Below are 19,374 nucleotides of genomic sequence, written 5' to 3'. Positions count from 1 at the left end.
GTGCTCTCATATCACTTATAACACAGATGGGTGAATGTTACAAAAAGTTTCAACAACTTGCCTGGGTCACAAATAAAAATAAAAATAAAATACTACAGTAAACTTAGTTTTTATCAATTAAGCGAAATGTTATATTCATCCATAAGCAAGTAATGAAATGAGTGTGATTTTGTATTCTGGACTTGTGATCAAAAGATATAACTTGTTTTATAAAATTATATGCTCATCTTCAGATTAATTAACATTTATTAATCCATATAGCATAGCATCAAGTGGTCCAACAAAGTGTTACAGTAATCACAAACAGTGCCCTCCACATATATTTACACCCTTGATGAATATAAGCAATCAGGCCATGAAAAAGTGTTTTTGGTGTTCATCCTTCAAGTCTTTCAAAATCTAATCAAAATAAAACTGTTGAGGAAAAGCTGTGTTAAAAAGGATATATTTTGAATATCTTGCTAAACTAAATGGCTACCGTAGAGACTACAGGTGGCAACACAACTGTAGTTGGTGTAAGCTACAATGACCATCTATTCTTGCCTAGGAATTTGACAACTAAAGGGAGAACTAATAAAGCTACATAAAGACCTTCTGATCTGGGTCCTAGATCTATGATATGTCTCCTCTCGATAGGTGCTTTCCACACATCCTGACCCTAATTTTGAGCCTTTTGTACTGCCCCAGTAAAAGCAATAAAGTACATCAAAAAGGAATCTGACATATAATACCCATCTGCCTAAGATATGGAGTACCTGGCCTCAAAAGGATATAGAACAGGTTCTTTGGAGAAGAATCTATTTTTTCAACCATAACTGATGATTGTGGGTGTCCTCCAGAGGTCCACAAACTTCTTGACATACAGTGCCCTCCATAAGTATTGGAACAGTAAATACAAAATTGCTTTCTCAATCAGAGCAGTGAGTCTGCAACCCTTAGACATCACCAGACTCTTGGTCTTATGCTTTGAAATGCTTTTCTCCAGCCTTTAACTGTAATGGCAAATGAAGGTTAGGAAGCAAGTGACGATGACGATCCGGGAAGTAACAATGTCCGATGGTGATCCATGAAGTGGCGGTGAGGAGATGCAGCAGGAGAGTATGACACAGGAACTGGGACGAGCGAGCTGTGGGGGTAAGAGGTATAATCCGTGGGTGGTGAAGAGTGGATAGGATTCCAGAGACCTAGACGATCCAACAAAGAGAAGAACACAGAGAACAGGAACGAGAGACCAGGCATAACACGGGAGACTGCAATAAGTAGGGATCGGGTAATGAGTAGCAGCTGGTGTAGATGAACAATTAACGGAGACGCCCACATGAAACAATCAGTGCTGAAGAGAGAAACACACAAACTCCACCCACATAGTGCAAATCCAGAGGCCACGGTTTACCAACCGTGACTGTACCCTCCCCTCTAGGAACGCCTCCTGGCGTTCCCAGACGACCCTACCTGTCGATTGTAATCAGGGAGTGATCCAGTATGTCCCTAGCAGGTACCCAACTCCTCTCCTCTGGACTGTAACCCTCCCAGTCCACCAAGTACTGGAATCCTCATCCCCTCTGTCCCTGCTGGAGAAGAGGAAGGGCGGATGAACCTCAATGCTAGAGAATCAGAAATATTTCTCCATGGCCTCCCTCTCCAGAATGGAAAGAGAGTAAAGCTTGCCTTTAGGCGGGGACTTACCTGGAACTAACTCTATGGGACAGTCATAGGGACAATGTGGAGTGAGAGAAGCAGCGCGGGACTTACTGAACACTTCCTTCAGGTCCAGGTACTCCGCGGGCACGTTTGACAGAACCGTAGCCTCCTCCTGAAAAACAGAAACAGACGCAGCAGGACAAGCAGAAACCAAACAAGACTCATGACAACATCCACTCCATAAGGTGATGGTGTTTGAACCCCACTCCACTCGTGGGGTTGTGTTTTACTAGCCAGGGGTGACCTAAGACGATGGGTGCCACAGGGGAGTCCATGAGGAGGAAGGGAAGGGTTTCTGTGTGGTTGCCGGAGGTGAGGAGAGTTATAGGTCCTGTGGTGTGGGTGATGTAAGGCAGTTCCTGGCCAATGAGTGTGCTGACGGTGATCTGGTGTGAAAGGGGGGTGATAGGGAGTCTCAGGTGTTGTGCAAGGGTGGTGTCCATAAGGTTACCTTTGGCTCCTGAGTCCAGAATGGTGTGACAGGTGTGAGTGTTGTTGGGCAGGAGAGTAGAAGATGTCCAGAGCCACCGCAATACATGCAGAGTCCTCGGGACCTCTGCCTCTCTCTCTCCTCCTGGGTCAGTCGAGCTCTACCCACCTGCATGGGTTCGTGATCGACGACGGGACCGGCCGTGTTCTCCCTGCTCGAGTTGCCACTCTCAGAGGTGCCGGGGAGACGTGTGGGACAGGCATGCGCCCCCAGTCGATCGATACGAGTATCCACACAGAGTGCCAAGTCGATGAGCCCATTGAGGCTGGTTGGCAACTCGAGAAGGTAGATCTCCTTTTGAACACGGTCGGCCAACCCATGCAGGAACATATCCCACTGCGCCTCCTCGTTCCACTTGCATGCGGCCGCCAAGGTGTGGAACTGGATGGAATAGTCTGCCACGGAGTTATTCCCCTGCTTGAGGTCCACGAGCTCTTGGGCAGCCTCCTTGCCAGACATGGCCTGGTCGAAGACTCTCTTCATCTCCTTGGAGAGGGAGTGGAACGAGGCGCAGCATTGGTTCCCCACACCACTGTTCTCCAGAGAGAGCAGAGTCAGAACGAACTTGGACTCCCCGGTCTCAAAGATGTGAGGCTGCAGGGAGAAATGCATGGAACACTTGGTCAAAAAAGTTCTGTAGTAGTTGAGCTCACCAGAGTAGTTTTCCGGTGCAGGTGGCGCAGCAGGAGTGGTCAGCTGTTGGATCTGCTGGGTGAGCTCAGACACCAGTGTCACCAGCGCTTGGACAGCACGTCCGGTGTTGAGGATCAACCGTGACATTAACACAGCCAATTCCAACTGTTGCTTGTTTTGGATAGTTTCAGTCTTTAGTCTCCTCTTCAGCTCGTGAAATTAATGTTCAATCGGATTTAAATCTGGAGATTGATTTGGGCAATCTAAGACTTTACATTTCTTACATTTCCGACATTCTTACATTTACATTTACATTTATTCATTTAGCAGACTCTTTTATCCAAAGCGACTTACAAATGAGGACAGTGGAAGCAAGCAAAAAAAGTGCAGTGATATGTAAGTGCTATAACAAGTCTCAGTTAGCTTAACACAGGACACGTAGAAAGGGCTTTTAAATAATATAATAAATAAAGAGAAAACAGATAGAATAGAAAAAGAAAAGTGTAAGAGGTAATATATATATATATATATATATATATATATATATATATATATATATATATATGGTACAGACCAAAAGTTTGGACAAACCTTCTCATTCAAAGAGTTTTCTTTATTCTCATGACTATGAAAATTGTAGATTCACACTGAAGGCATCAAAACTATGAATTAACACATGTGGAATTATATATGGAATTATATACATAACAAAAAAGTGTGAAATGTATAATATGTGAATATGATATGTCATATTGTAGGTTCTTCAAAGTAGCCACCTTTTGCTTTGATTACTGCTTTGCACACTCTTGGCATTCTCTTGATGAGCTTCAAGAGGTAGTCACCTGAAATGGTCTTCAACAGTCTTGAAGGAGTTCCCCGAGAGATGCTTAGCACTTGTTGGCCCTTTTGCCTTCTGTCTGCGGTCCAGCTCACCCCTAAACCATCTCGATTGGGTTCAGGTCCGGTGACTGTGGAGGCCAGGTCATCTGGTGCAGCACCCCATCACTCTCCTTCTTGGTCAAATAGCCCTTGATCCCTTCAGTGTGACTCTACAATTTTCATAGTCATGAAAATAAAGAAAACTCTTTGAATAAGAAGGTGTGTCCAAACATTTGGTCTGTACTGTATATATATATATATATATATATATATATATATATATATATATATATATATATATATATATATATATATATATTACCTCTAACACTTTTCTTTTATATTTATATATACATACAGTACAGACCAACAAAAGTTTGGAAACATTACTATTTTTAATGTTTTTGAAAGAAGTTTCTTCTGCTCATCAAGCCTGCATTTATTTGATCAAAAATACAGAAAAAAAAATTAATATTGTGATATATTATTACAATTTAAAATAATTGTTTAATTATCATTTATTTCTGTGATGCAAAGCTGAATTTTTAGGATCATTATCACATGATCCTTTAGAAATCATTCTAATATGATGATTCATTATCAAAGTTGGAAACAGTTCTGCTGCTTAATATTTTTTCAGAACATGTGAATCTGAATGTAAATCAGAATATTCGAATGATTTCTAAATGATCATGTGATCGACTGATGTTACATGTGACACTGAAGGCTGGAGGAATGATGCTGAAAATTCAGCTTTGCATCACAGAAATACAATTTTTTTTTTAAGTATATTTCAAATAGAAACCTATTATTTTAAGTTGTAATAATATTTCACAATATTTTTTTCTGTATTTTTGATCAAATAAATGCAGGCTAGATGAGCAGAAGAAACTTCTTTCAAAAACATTAAAATAGTAATGTTTCCAAACTTTTTGGTCTGTACTGTATATATATATATATATATATATATATATATATATATATATATATATGTGTGTGTGTGTGTGTATATGTATGTATGTGTGTGTGTGTGTTTGTGTGTGTGTGTGTGTGTATGTGTATATATATATATATATATATATATATATATATATATATATATCTATACACACATAATTGCATAATAAATGAAAATAGAATACAAAAAGATTAGAAAGGTAGTTAGATTTTTTTAAAGAATAGAATTGGAATAGTGAGTGCTAAAGATCAAGGGTCAAATAAAGATGGAAAAGATGGGTTTTAAGCCGATTCTTGAAGATGGCTAAGGACTCAGCTGCTCAGATTGAGTTGGGGAGGTCATTCCACCAGGAGGGAACATTTAATTTAAAAGTCTGTAAAAGTGACTTGCATCCACAGCTGCCTGGTCAGATGAACCATATAATAGTTTTTCAGAGAGTTAATCTAGGGGAAAAGCTGGGTACATTATTTTGCAGAAACCTAAATGAATATAAGGGAGTTTATATTTGTTTTGCATTTTCTTGGTCATTACATAATTTCCACTCATCTATTTGTGTAGTTTTTTCATTAAATAAAAGAGTGGGTGTGTCCAAATCCTTGACTGCTTGTACAGATGGTTATGTATGAAATTGTTGCTTTTATGCTTCACCACATGTAGTGCTGTCTGTTTGTTAAAGTTCTGTGTGACATTTCAACTGTTGATAGCCAAGTGTTTTTAGCGAACTAACCTAATGCCTTTCTTCATTTATTTCCAGACAGCCCAAATGACAGCTACCCTCCCTCACCCGGGCCACAAAATTATTCGGAAGTGAGGACCTTGCTGGTCAGCGGCCCCTTTCATCATCCGTACAAGTCCAGCTATACATCAGAGCATTACACACCATCCCAGCCCAAGCAGCAGCAACTGAAAGAAAGGCAGCATGATCAGGCAAGGGAACAAGAGAGGGACAACAGAACAGGACTGTATTCCAGCGTTCCACACCAGCCTTCCTGGAACAACCATCACAGCCCCTCGCCGTCCCCTGACAGAAGCGAAAACAACTCCCACCGCAAGGTCAAGAAGTCTGAGTCAGAGAGCGGCATTGCCAAGCTCTTCAAAACATTGAGGAAAGATGGCGGATTTGGGAGGAAAACCTCCAACCAGGATCTACTGAGGCGAGGCCACAAATCATCCATAGAGAAGCAGAGTAGCGCTGGGTCTCGGGAGCATAGCGGGTCCTTGGATCGCTCCTCCACCCGGAAGCGCAACACCTCTCCAGACCGCCGTAGGGCCAAGTCTGTGGACCGGCGAACGACACACTCGTATAAAGATCAGTCCCCTGAACAGTGCTATCAAGCTTCTACCCAGGACCTGCTGTGCCAGATCTCCACTCCAGAAAGGCATTTCTGGCCCCAAAAAGAGCCCCAAACTCCCCATCAGAACTACAGCAAAGAGGGCTACTTCCCATTCACCCCTGAGCGATCCCACAAACCCACGACCCATGCTCTTGCTTGCACATCTGAACGTGGCCTAAAGAACAGGAATGTTCTGCTCAACAGCTCTCCATTCAGTCAAGCTGAGAGACAGGAATACTTCAGAGCCTCAGAAAGACGCTCCCGCAGGACATCAGACAGCAGCAGTGATGGAAGTTACTTGGAAGGGAGTGCTGCTCCACAGCTTAGGGATTATTACAATGCACTGAAAGCCAGCAGTGCCAACGGGAGCAATGTGGACCTTGGCCTTGTCCAGAGCTCTCCGAGCAAGAGACGGCTTTACAAGGAGAACCACGCAGACCTCAGCATCTGAGCTCCACAGGACTGAGTTTCACCACAGTGGAACAATGCTTCTTTTTCTAGTTTTCATCTGTCTGTTTGTTTTTATATGTTGCGATCCATGTTTTGTTAAAAGACACAGACATTTTTCCAGATGTGTCTTTATTTTGCGTGTCCTCTTTTCTCCAAATTGAGATTTACTGAACCAGAGCACAAGCATTTAACGTTTGTTTGTTTCTTTGTTTGTTCATTTTAATAGATGTGTGGCAAAACCTGAAGTCAGACTATGATGCTACTGTTAAATTGATTAATATAAATTTAAGCTGTATATTTATTTAAAAAAAAATTGAAATGTAACTTGATGGGATGTCCAGATGAAAAAGCATAATTCAGTCTTGGTCTGTTGTATATAATATCTGACTTTTTTCTTGTTCCAACGCTGCACTGGACTAAGGCATGAGCCACCCATTAGCAAAACAAAAAAAAGAGAGGAAAAAAATTAAAGTGGAAAAATTATCTTGTGGCACAATTTTTTTCTCAGTAATCACCTTAAATTAGACTAAAGGCACATATGCACAGTTGAGAGAACTTGACCCAACATAAGCTTAAAGCAAGTTTTTTATGAATTTACATATGATCAGTATGTCAGTGTGTTCCTTGGGAATCAAACCACTGACTGGATGAGCTACAGGAACACAGCTGGTACATTCAACTAAGAAAAACAAACAATGGATATATAAAATGTAAAAAAATGTTAGTCCTTGCATTTCTTAGTGGCCCTTCTAATTAGCAGTAATTTTTAAGCAAAAGTCTGAAATATTTTGAATCGTTACATTGAATCGTTATGCAGCCACATTTACCTCTATAAAGTAAAGTACCAAAGGCAATTGAAATGCTCTGAACAAATGGAATCCCTTAACAAGCTTGTGTTACAAAATGTGTTAAAAAAAATTAAATGTGACACATGGACACAGCACACATGAATGAGCTGAATGTAGTTACAGCACGGAAGATTCAGGTTGCCAGTTCCGATCCAAAAGACTACATAAAAACTGCACCTGGCACAATCTGCCAAACTGAGCCACCACTCATTTTCCATCCTGCTCTCAAGAGCCACTTAACTTCAGTGATCTGTACATGCAATAAGAATTTGTATGGGAACACAGCTGTTTCGTGAATTTCGACAGGACCATAATCTCGCAACCAAGAACGAAAACAGGGAATTCCTTCAGTGTCATCTGTATAGTACTGTATCAAAATTAACGTATCAGCTGCTGTCTTTTGTACAAATTGTATTACTGTTTGTACTTCAAACCTGTGTAGGTAAGGATACTTTTGCCTTTTCTCTGTACAAAAAAAATGCTGTCCAACTAGAAGAAAATGTGAATATGTTTCTACTCTGCTCATGAGGAATATGGGTAATGTGTGTACTCCCCAGACAGCAGCATAGTGTTGGCCCTGCACTATGCTGCTGCCTGGGTCAGAATCAGGCACATGTAAAGTTTTATTTTTTCCCTCTCTCCAGGAAGGATGAGAAACTGAGTTTTTTTCAAGGAAGTGGGTTGAATATCTGTGATGGATAGCCTGCTTTTTTTCTAGAGATCTTGTATACTGTCTGTGGTCTCTGAAAAGGATTTTAAATGCTTTTTTCTTTGTCAATAAAAGCACTACATGTGTATGGTCTAATGTTTTTCTTTTCTTTTTTTAATGAAACTATGCACACACACACACACACACACATATATATATATATATATATATATATATATATATATATATATATATATATATATATATATATAAATTCTGCATTACCCATAGCTTCATTTGACTCATGAAATTATACATAACAGCCTAACTTCAAGGAGACGTGGACTTACACAGTAAAGCTTTTTTTCTTCTTGTTTGGATGGATCACAATGTATTTGTAGCTATCAAAAAGAAGTCTGTGAATGTTATTTTTATTATCAAATAAAGTTTTACATATGAATTTACAAATCTTTGTTCATTGTGTTGGTATGGAATTACACTGTACATTTATTAATTCCCAAACAACAACATAGTTGTCTGAAATTTCTCAGTGAGCTCAAACACAACTTAAACACTAAGGTAATAACAAACATTCATACATGCATAAATCAATCCAACCATTACAAAAGAATGAATATGAAGTGCCAGAAGAGTTTAAAACATGGGCTATGCTACTATAGGTACTATTCAAAAAGTGTGCAGACTTGGTTTTAGTTGCTCTAAGTCATCTGCCTGAGGGTAGAGGAATAAAAAAATGTCTGGCCAGATGTGTGGAATCTCTAAAAACTGTTAAGCCTTTTTCTGCAAATGTGAGACATAAATGTCATCAATGGTGGACAAATCTCAGCCTATAATATTTGAAGCAGTCAAGTCAAGTCACCTTTATTTATATAGCGCTTTAAACAAAAAGGATTGTGTCAAAGCAATTGAACAGCATTAATTGGGAAAACTGTGTCAATAATGTAAAATGACAGTTAAAGGCAGTTTATCATTGAATTCAGTGTTGTCATCATTGAGCTGAGTTCAGTTTAAACAGTATCTGTGCAATCATTTGCAATCAAGTCAACAATATCGCTGTAAATGAATTGTACCCAACTAAGCAAGCCAGAGGCGACAGCGGCAAGGAACTAAAACTGAATTGGTGACAGAATGGAGAAAAAATCTTGGGAAAAGCCCGACTCAGTCGGGGGGCTTGGATGGTCAGATCTCCTCTGTCCAGACGAAACCAGCAGTTAAATTCCAGACTGCAGCAAAGTGAGTGTGACGAGTGGGGCGGGGCCGAGACCCGTGGGAAATGAGCGACACCTGCTCCACTCACCGGTCTTGAGTCCCAAGGAGGAGATCGGAAGGATACAAAAGAGGAGCGACGACAGTGAAGGACGAGAGAGGACCAGGCCTGGATTTCTTTTGTGTTTGGTTTTGTTTGTTGTGTGTGATTATGGAGTTTTTACCATTACACTGGTGCCGAAACCCGGGAGGAAGGAGGGAAGCACTGCCAAAGATCCCTCGCCGCTGGGGTGAATCCGCGGTGCCATTGAGCAGGCCTTAGCAGTCTGGCACCGTGGACGCTCGAGGCGGTGGGCTGGAGTGAGTTGCCGGGGACGGATGAACTTGCTGCCAGCTGACCGTGATGTGGAGGGGCGGCTGCCGTCCGTGAGGGATGGGAGGAATCGGTGCCAGGGGGCTGGAGCCTGCTGCCATCCCATAGAATGCAGAGGAGCAGGGAACAGGGGACTACTAACAGCTGCCCAAAACCGGAGGAGCCGTCGCCATCCACCGGGCGGTGGAGGAGTGTCGTGCCATCTACCTAGGGCTGTCCAGTGCACCGCAGAGGAGTTCACACAGCTGGTGAAGGGCCGAGCAGCAGTGTGTCTGAGAACCAGAATTTTTTATTTTATTTCTCCTCTCTCCCCTCTCTCAGCTCTGTCGCTCCTCATCCTTCCATTTCCTTTTCTCTCGCCTCCTCTGTCTGTCCTACCCCCAGGTTCCCGCAGCCACCATGAGCGGTCCCCTCGGTCTGTGATGGGCAATGGGGGTATGTGAGAGTGGGGCTGGTCCGAGAGCCGTGGGAACAGAGCGAGGCCGGTGGAGTGATTGGGAAATGAGTGACACTCAGCGGTATCGAGTCTCGCGGAGGAGATCGGAAGCATACAAAAGAGGGTTGCTAGATTTTGCACTTTCACACTGCCAGTGATTACCCGGAATATGTGCGTGCATTCACACACAACCCGTGAAGTCCTATAAAGACATGTGACATCAGGATGTGACGTCTAATATACGTCTAATATAAGTCGAAAACGCTAGGTACGTTAACTTTAACTTAAGCTGGCATATGATCTCAGCTTCAGTGCGGAAAGTGAGGAAGTAACTGATCTCTGCTTCATTACAGTTTGGAAATTTTTGCACATATCGTGAACGTTAATCTTCCTTCAAAACACAAAGAGTCACGTGATAACGTGCGTCATCGCTACGACACACCCTTAACGGCATTAGTTCTGGCTTTTGTTCACACAGAGCTCGTTCCGGGACTGAACCCAGAATCAATCCCGGGATGTGTTTCCTTTTACACAGAAGGCAATGTTACGGCAATTTTCCAGGTCCAACATGCAGTGTGAAAGGGGCTTATTATTAACGTAGGTGCCATTCTTCTAACAATGTAGCAAGTACATTGGGTGTTATGGGAAGTGTTCCCGGTTCTGGTTTACCTAATTAATGCAGCCTACAAATCCTTTAACGGATTTAGATATTAGAAGCACATTAGTGTGTTATGTGTAAGCAAGGTTAAAGAGATAGGTCTGTAATCTAGATTTAAACTGGAAGAATGTGTCTGCCTCCCGAACAATTTTAGGTAGGTTATTCCAGTTTAGGCGCTAAATAGGAAAAGGATCTGTTGCATTCAGTTGATTTTTATATTCTAGGTATTATCAAATTGCCAGAGTTTTGAGATTTTTAGATATATTTTTTGCAATGGAAAAATGCAGTTGTACAAATGCTAGAAACGTGGCTTTCTAAGGAAAGATTGCTATCAAATAGCGCACCTAGGTTCATAACATGCAAAAGATGCCTTTGGTCTTAATTCTGTATTTTTTTAAAACTTATAAAGTCTTTAATTAAACCTCTTACACATTTAATCAATTTGTCAATTAAACAATGTATTTTCCCAAGCTCCTGGAAAACAGCTGTGGTAACCCCCATTTTCAAGGCCGGTGATAAAACTCTGGTGGAGAACTATAGGCCTATCAGTATACTACCTGTAATATCCAAGGTAGCAGAGAAATGGGTGGCGAAACAACTGACTACTCATCTTACTAAAGGTCATAAAACACTGCATCCAATGCAGTTTGGCTTCCGAAGTAATCACTCCACAGAAACAGCCAACTGTTTTTTTATTGAGAATATCAAAATGAATTTAGATAAAGGAGGCGTGGTGGGTGCAATATTTTTAGATTTACAAAAAAGCATTTGACACCATTGATCATGACGTTCTTTTGTCAAAATGATTGTATTATAATTTTTGTGGGAATACAATTAAATGGATTAAATCATATTTAACTGACAGAAAACAACGTACACGCATTAACAATACTCAATCTGCATATCTAAATTGTAAAATAGGTGTGCCTCAAGGATCTATACTGGGCCCCCTTCTGTTCAGTCTGTATATAAATGACCTGCCCACCATTTGCCCATCTTTACAAATATATGCAGATGACACAGTCCTCTATGTGCATGCTAAAAATAAACAACAAGCTGCACACCAACTGACCATGAGTAAGGTACCCATATGGCTAACTAATTCATGCTTACACCTGAACATAAGTAAAACAGTATGTATTTTACAAAACAAACTACTGTGACTTATGACCCTGAGGTAATTGTTAATCAAGAGAAGGTTAGAGTGGTATCTGACTTTAAATATCTGGGAATTATCCTAGACTCACAATACTCATTTAAAAATCATATAAAAAAGGTTGTCAATATCATCAAATTCGATCTGGCAAATTTTAAGCACATAAGACCATACCTATCAATGAAGGCCACAAAGCTCTTCTTGCATGCAATGATCTTTTCAAATTTTTCTTACTGTTTAACCAGCTGGTCGCAAGCCAATAAAACAATATTGCAACCATTTGAGTCTCTTTATAAACAAGCATTAAAGACATTGGACCGTAAGGGTAATAGTTACCAACATTGTCACATAATCAAAAAACACAACATGTTTAGCTTTGAAAACTATAGACACTTTGCTGATGCCTGTCTTGTCTTTAAGGTTCTCTGTTGGCTTGCTCCCCCACCACTGTGCCAGTTTATAAAACAGAAAGACAAGGTCACTAGAGTAACCAGAGCAACCACCAGAGGGGACTGCATAGTTCAATAGACAAAGTAGGATTGGAAACACAGCCTTTTCTGTCAGAGCTACGATTTTTTGGAATAGTCTGCCCAATGAGTTAAGGGAGTGTAATAGTCTCTCCTCTTTTAAAAAACAGCTTAAAGTTTGGCTTAGGGACAATTATAATTGTAACCATACACAAAATATTTAAGTCCATGAACATACTTTTTTCTTCTCTCTTCATTCCCTTTTTTATTGATATTGTATTCACTTATACTGTAATTAAGTTGAGGGCTAGGTAAGGTGAGCAATATATTGTCTGTTTGAGGGTATGTTTATATTGTTTTAAAATTCCTGCTGTATTTATTACATTGCTATTGTATTTATAAAATTTATAGTGTATTTTTTTGACTTTTGTATTTTTAGGGTGTCTGTTAAGATCTGGCTAGGGACAACAGATGGAAACTAGCACTTGTAGTTAACTCTGGCTTGTTTACAGCAAGTAATTTGTCTGTTGATCAATGAGCATTGTCCCTATCAAATAAATAAATAAATAAAATACAAATCTTCCTCTCCTATGGTAGAGAATGAGTGGAACTGTTCCTCAGGGGGTCTATAGTGCACTGTCTGATGCGTTACTATAGCTGATGTCTGCATGGTTACAATTTCATCTCTAATAGTTTCGATATTAGAAGTAAAGTAGTTCATAAAGTCATTAACGATGTGATGTTGGGAAATGTCAACACTTGTTGATGCTCTATTTTTCGTTAAGACTTCTACCCAACAGTCAAAGCAGCATTATGTCACGAACGTGTGGACTCAGAGGAAGGCCGCAAGGGTTTAGGGTGCCATTTGGGACAGGGCCTAACCTGAACATACCAGCTTTAGAAACTCACATTTTTGAGCTGAGATCTATCTTTGATGAGATTTCTTAATAATGCCTCGTAATTTATCATGCCAACTGAGCGAAGCAGATATTGTAGTTCTAAGAAACTTAAACTCTCAACATTTTCAATGACCTGGCCATTAATAGTTAATGGCATAACAGCATTTTTACCCTGTCAATAGTCAAACACAATTTCCTTTGTCTTAAAGACAATTTCAATTTGTGGGTAAAACTCTGTTCAATCTATATATATACCTCCTTTCTGTAGTCAGTTTAGAAGGACCAAAGTACCAAGTGCAAAATGACAGTTAGAGGCAGACTTCATTGAATTCAGTGATGTCATCATCTCAGTTCAGTTTAAATAGTATCTGTACAATCATTTTGTCAACCAGCAGTTCAATTCCAGGCTACAGCAAAGTCAGATTGTGCAGAAGAATCATCTGTTTCCTGTGGTCTTGGTGGCTACGGTGTCCTCGGAATAAGAGAAAAAACAGACTTATATTAGCATAGATGCCATTCTTCTAATGAAGTAGTAAGTACATCTGGTGTTATGGGAAGTGTTCCCAGTTCCTGTTTACCTAATTATACCTTTGGTCTGCAGGGTTAGTTGTAAAGTGCTCTATAAATAAAGTGAATGAAAATGAATCAATGATATATAATGCTTGATATTGAAAAAAAGTTATATTACTATAGTTTTACCATTTACTGCAATTCTTTAGTCTTCTAGTTATTTACACATAACAGCGAATGAATCAGAAGTCTCTCACTTTTACAGAAACAGATACAATAAATACTTCTGTATTGCAAAATAAGTTGAATAGCCATGGGTGCTAGTTCTTTTTTGTTTCTTAAAACATGGTAGTCTTTGATTCTTGTATTACTGCTTTTCTTGAATTTTTGGTTCCTTCATTAAAAGCCAGCCATTAGATGCACACCTTTCTCATTTCTCAAGTTATTTCTCATAACTGCTTTTTTTCCACGAGATTTATAGATAGATCTAGACTGCTTTAGGACACTGGACTCGTTTAGGATCATTGTCCTGCTGTAAGACCCATGCTGTCTGATGAAGGCCTCACTTTCCAAAACTGGGTCCAACATTTTGCTTCAGAACACCTGTATTTGCCTAATTTCACCCAAAGACAGCAAAGCAACCCCCTATCCATGTTTGGGTTGACTACAGACCTGTCGCCCTGACATCTCTAGTAATGTAGTTATTCTTGCGTCTTGTGTTGTCCCACCTCAAATCCAAAACAGACCCTCTCCTGGACCACCTGCACCTCCCAAGGTTTTTTTCTCCATTCTGTCACCGATGGAGTTTCGAATTCAATGAATCACTGAATTCAATGTTGAACTGCCTTTAATTATTGACACACTGTTTTCCTAATGAAAGTTGTTCAGTTGCTTTGACGCAATGTATTTTGTTTCGAGCGCTATATAAATAAAGGTCACTTGACTTGACTTGACTTGACTCCTCAGGAGCTTATGCCAGGATCGTGTTTGTGGACTTCAGCTCTGCGTTCAATGCAATCATACAAGCTCTGCTACAGGACAAACTTTGCCAGCTGAATTTGGCTGATTCCACCTGTAGGTGGATCATATACTTCCTGTCTGACAGGAATCAGCATGTGAGGATGGGAAAACATGTTTCTGACCCCAGAACCATCAGTACTGGCTCGCCTCAAGGCTGTGTTCTTTCTCCTCTCCTCTTCTCCCTGTACACCAACAGCTGCATCTCCAGTCATGAGTCTGTCAAACTACTGAAGTAGTACTGGCACCAACCCCATTGGGTTCATCTCTGATGGGGATGAGTCTGCCTATAGGTGGGAGATTGACCTTTCTGGTCCTTTCACACCATCTCCATCACCATCTGGTATGCTGCTGCCACTGCCAAGCACAAAGGCCGACTGCAATGAGTCATTTGCTCTGCTGAGAAGGAAATCGGATGCAACCTTCCATCTCTTCATGACCTGTACACTTCCAGAACCCTGAAGAGGGCGGTTGAGATTGTGGCTGACACTTCTCACCCTGGACACAAACTTTTTGAAGCACTCCCATCTGGCAAAAAACTGTGGTCTATCAGAACCAGGACTCATGCCACAAAAACAGTTTCTTTCTACCTGCAACTGTACCAATACCCATGGCCCATCAGGGCATCTTACTCACGCCCATGGACTTTACACTTGACTTATTTGTTTATATATATTTTTAAACTATACACACACACACACGTGTTGTTTCACATGTTTTACATTAACACACACAACTCCGGCTGCTATATTCTCATATTCTCACATCCCAGACGGTAAGCTTTGCACTGGCTTCTCGCTGCACATTTTGCACAATGTTCAGAAATGTATATTTCAAGTTTCAGTTGTGAACATTTGCACTCCGCCACTTTATATACATATCCTGCACAAATGTAGAGCTAATGTTCATGTTTATTTTGTATTTCATATTTTTCTCTTTCAGATTTTTTTTTCTCACTCTGCTCTCATTGTATAGCTTTTACTAGTCTTCTCTTAGAAATTGCTCATCTCATTGTTCTTGTATTTATTATTGTTTTTCTTTTATCTTTGTCATGCACCAATTTACCAAGAAAAATTCCTCATACATGTATACATACAGTACTTGGCAATAAATGTAATTCTAATTCTGACTGCAGGGCTTGGACAGCAGCTTTAGATTTCTGTAAACATGGAGATGGTGTGGTTTAACAAAAAAAAATCATTTGGTCTGATTTGTTTAAGAGGGATTTTGGAATGTACTGCCTTCACTTTAGACATGGCTTAATTATTTATTTGAAGACTTAAGCTTTTTCACACTTCCACACTGAGCTTCTCAGACCTTCTTTGGTTTTCTTTCTTTTGACAATGCTCATTTATCTATAACTACATTACTTCTAGAATAGGGCTGCCCAACCCTGTTCCTGGAGATCTATCTTCCTGCAGAGTTCAGCTCCAAACCTGAACAAAAACAACTGTACCAAATAATTAGGACCTGAAGATGCATTTGATAATTACAGACAGGTGTGTTTGATCAGGTTGGAACTAAACACTGCAGGAAGGTAGATCTTCAGGAACAGGGCATCTAGAATGTGCCAATAATATTGTCCAGGCAATTTCTCTGTGAAATTATCTGTAATGTAATTAATTCTAATAAAAAAAATTTTGTTCAACTGCACACCAAAAACATAAATATGCGTATACCATAATATGTTTTAATGTCAACAAATGTATTGTCAGATCTGGAAACATTAAGGAGTCACTATTACCAACTTAAAGATTTTTCCCTCAGTAAACTCCTAATTTGCCACTTGTTAATAGTAAGGTAGTTGCTTGCAATAGTTAAGTTTAGGTATGTGGTAAGGTTAAGGGATATAAAACATGGTCATGCATTAATATGTGCTTGATAAGTACTAATAAACAGTCAATATGCTAGTAATATGCATGTTAATAAGCAACTACCTCATGTTCAAAAGTGTTTCCAAATGTTTTGTGAGGCTGTGTGTTTGTATCCCTTTTTACATAGACACCAGTGAAAAGCAAACAATCCATAATGATAATCTATTTTCACCACTCTGATCTAGAGCAGGATTAACACGTCAGTTCTGATCCTACCTAATTCATCCATAGATATCTGTCAAATCATCCTTCACAAAGCTTTTAATCCAAGGTGACAGTGAGGATTTCCCTGAATGTATAGTTGAATTGAATAACATATTGAGCCTGTTATAATATCCATAATTATGGTGCTGTGAACTGTTGAAGGAATGTATGTACTTTTTCAATTCTATAACTCTGCCATATTGTCTTGATTATGATTCAAATGAATAGATTAAAAAGCACTCAGCCTTTACCAAAGACATTAGCGGTGGGAATATAAACACCACATTAAAGTTCTCATCAGAAATCAGTTTTAATTCATTTAAAATACTTATTCGACATTTCATTAACATCACAGCTCAATTAAAACATAAACAGCAATTTCATTTGCAAAGTGCTTTTTATTGTTACATTGCCTTGAATACATGCCTCTACAATCACAACAAAGCCAGTATAAGGAGTCCAACAGTAAGAGAGTTAAGATAATTTTCCTTTTGCTGCATTTTAGGAAGAAAAATCAAAAAACAAAAAGATTCTTATGCACCGTTATGCTGGACTCGCTGGATGTACTGAAACTGGGACATAGTCTGTCCTCTCTCAAAACTGTCTTTTGGTTGAACCAATTGGGTTTTGTAAAAATACAAAAAAGGAAAACTGACAGACTTTTTTTCTGCAAGTGGTAGTGGTCGCTCATTTCCCTGGGCTGAACACTTTGTGGTCTCTGTGTCGTCGGTTGCCATCAAATCCCAGTGCATGTCACTGCTTATCGTGTGTCACAGACAAGTGTTTACGCAGGGGACACGGAGCTGGAAGACACAGATGAAGCCTCGGTCTTGGATGCAGTAGTGGAGGCGCCCTCTTCCTCCTCGAAGGGGTTCTTGCCACAGCACAGGGTGGTGATCATGCAGTGACGGAACTGCTTGTTCATGCAGATGTAGATGCAGGGGTTGTAGACAGCAGCAGTCTTGGCAAAGAAGGCTGGCAGTGTCATGAAGACAGGTCCAAATTCGCTTCCCTGGTGGGTGAAAATATACCACGCCACACTGGCATAGGGGATCCAGCAAATCAAGAAGCCGATGACCATGATGACGACCATGCGGGTGACCTCGCGCTCGGCCCTCTGGGTGGTCTCGGATTCCTGCTGCTGGGCAGCGGCTTCTTTGACGGTGCAAACGAGACGGCCGTAGCAGAAGAATATGACGATGAGTGGAATAATGAAGTGGACGATAAACATGTAGATGACGAAGGACTCATTGTTGTAGCCTGGGGCACGAGTGTAATAGTCGACTCCGCATGAGCACTGCATGCCCTCGGGGATGTAACGGGACCAGCCGACCAGGGGAGGCACGGCACAGGTGCAGGCCATGAACCAGGTGAAGACAACACCCATGATGGCGTGGTTCTCTCCGAAGCGGAAGTTGCTCACGGGCTTACAGACAACCATCCACCTCTCGAAGGCAAGCACCACCAGGGACCAAAGGCCCATTTCACCACCCAGGGTCGCGAAGAAACCTTCGAGGTTGCAGCCGACTCGTCCAAAAACGAAGTACCCATGCAATGAGGTGTACATCGTCGTGGTGAAGCCACCGAACACCATGAAAAGGTCGGAAATGGCAAGGTTCAGCAGAATGTAGTTGAGAGGTGTACGCAGCTTCTTGTGCTCAATGGTGACGTACAGAGTGAGGAAGTTGACGGGGAAGCCAGTGATAATCAGGAAGAACATGTACGCGGCCAGGCAGGCGTATGCCCATGGCGCCACCAGGTAGTACTGGGGATAGTCGTACGGGCTCCTAACAACGCCGGTGGCATTGGACATAGGCACGTAGAACATATCTCCCTCTGTACCGTTCATTGTTGCGGTTGGATGTTGTGCTCAGCCCCTTTCTGTGGTAGTGTTTGGATGGCTCGGCAGGACTGTGGAGAAACGAGGCAGGACTGTGCTACAACTTGACGGGGCGAGCGTGCACCCCGCTTTATAGAGACTCTCTTGGGATTAACTGATGTTTCCAGGCTGTCAGCACGAGTCTATTTAGGCCACAGCTAATAAAATAATCTCAGCCATCATTGCACTGCATATCTGGCAATTTATCAAGCTATTAAGGTTGTACCTGACCAGCAGGTAAGCAGTGAAAAATAAAAAATGAAAACCTTCCTTTGGGACACAATGGCACACTTCCATATTGGATTGCAACATGTCAATGTCAGTACAGAGTGGAATGCATAGGTCTTGATACATTTAAAGTATACATGTCTAGATAGTTTGTGTGTGTTTTCTGGGAAGTGCACTCAAAACCTAGAGGATTTTAGTGCCATTTTCAAACAGCTGATCTAAAGGAACCAGAAAGCTGCACGTCTGTTTATCTACTGTCCTTAGTAATCATTAAATTTAATCAAACAATTAATTCAAGAACACAAAACTCATTCATCAGTAATTTTTAATTTCCAATCTTCTATATTCTAGATCTTGTAGTGTCAGGTGGTCTAAGGCTACCCTTGGCACTATGAAATGCCTGGGTTGACATGCTCAAGGCTCAGCATATTTCACACAGTTGGGTTTTATGAAGAGGATTTACAGATTACAGGAGAGTTACTCTACAACAAGGAGCCTTAAGCA

At 40.7% G+C, this 19,374-nt stretch overlaps 2 protein-coding genes across 9 annotated transcripts in view; one reads left to right on the top strand and one right to left on the bottom strand.

The window, feature by feature from the left end:
* The window catches only part of LOC132115292 (membrane-associated guanylate kinase, WW and PDZ domain-containing protein 1-like), a 219,212-nt gene extending 212,351 nt beyond the window's left edge, over window positions 1-6,861 (top strand). For 5 of the 8 annotated variants that reach the window (XM_059523668.1, XM_059523667.1, XM_059523669.1 and 2 more), the window contains exon 23: window positions 5,416-6,861. In XM_059523668.1, coding sequence (XP_059379651.1) covers window positions 5,416-6,446 — 1,031 coding nt within the window. In that variant the 3' untranslated portion in view covers window positions 6,447-6,861. The remainder of the gene's footprint in view (window positions 1-5,415) is intronic. The other 3 variants (XM_059523673.1, XM_059523671.1, XM_059523672.1) reach the window with 1 other exon arrangement.
* Window positions 6,862-17,141: 10,280 nt separating this feature from the next.
* LOC132115290 (rhodopsin) lies at window positions 17,142-18,723 on the bottom strand. Its single transcript, XM_059523665.1, has one exon. It carries the CDS (start codon window positions 18,610-18,612, stop codon window positions 17,548-17,550), a length of 1,065 nt encoding a protein of 354 aa, XP_059379648.1. The 5' UTR covers window positions 18,613-18,723; the 3' UTR covers window positions 17,142-17,547.
* Window positions 18,724-19,374: the final 651 nt, after the last annotated feature.

This window comes from Carassius carassius, chromosome 34 (genome assembly GCF_963082965.1).
Source record: "Carassius carassius chromosome 34, fCarCar2.1, whole genome shotgun sequence".
Classification (NCBI taxonomy): Eukaryota; Metazoa; Chordata; class Actinopteri; order Cypriniformes; family Cyprinidae; genus Carassius; species Carassius carassius.
This window is presented reverse-complemented; position numbering and strand designations above follow the sequence as displayed.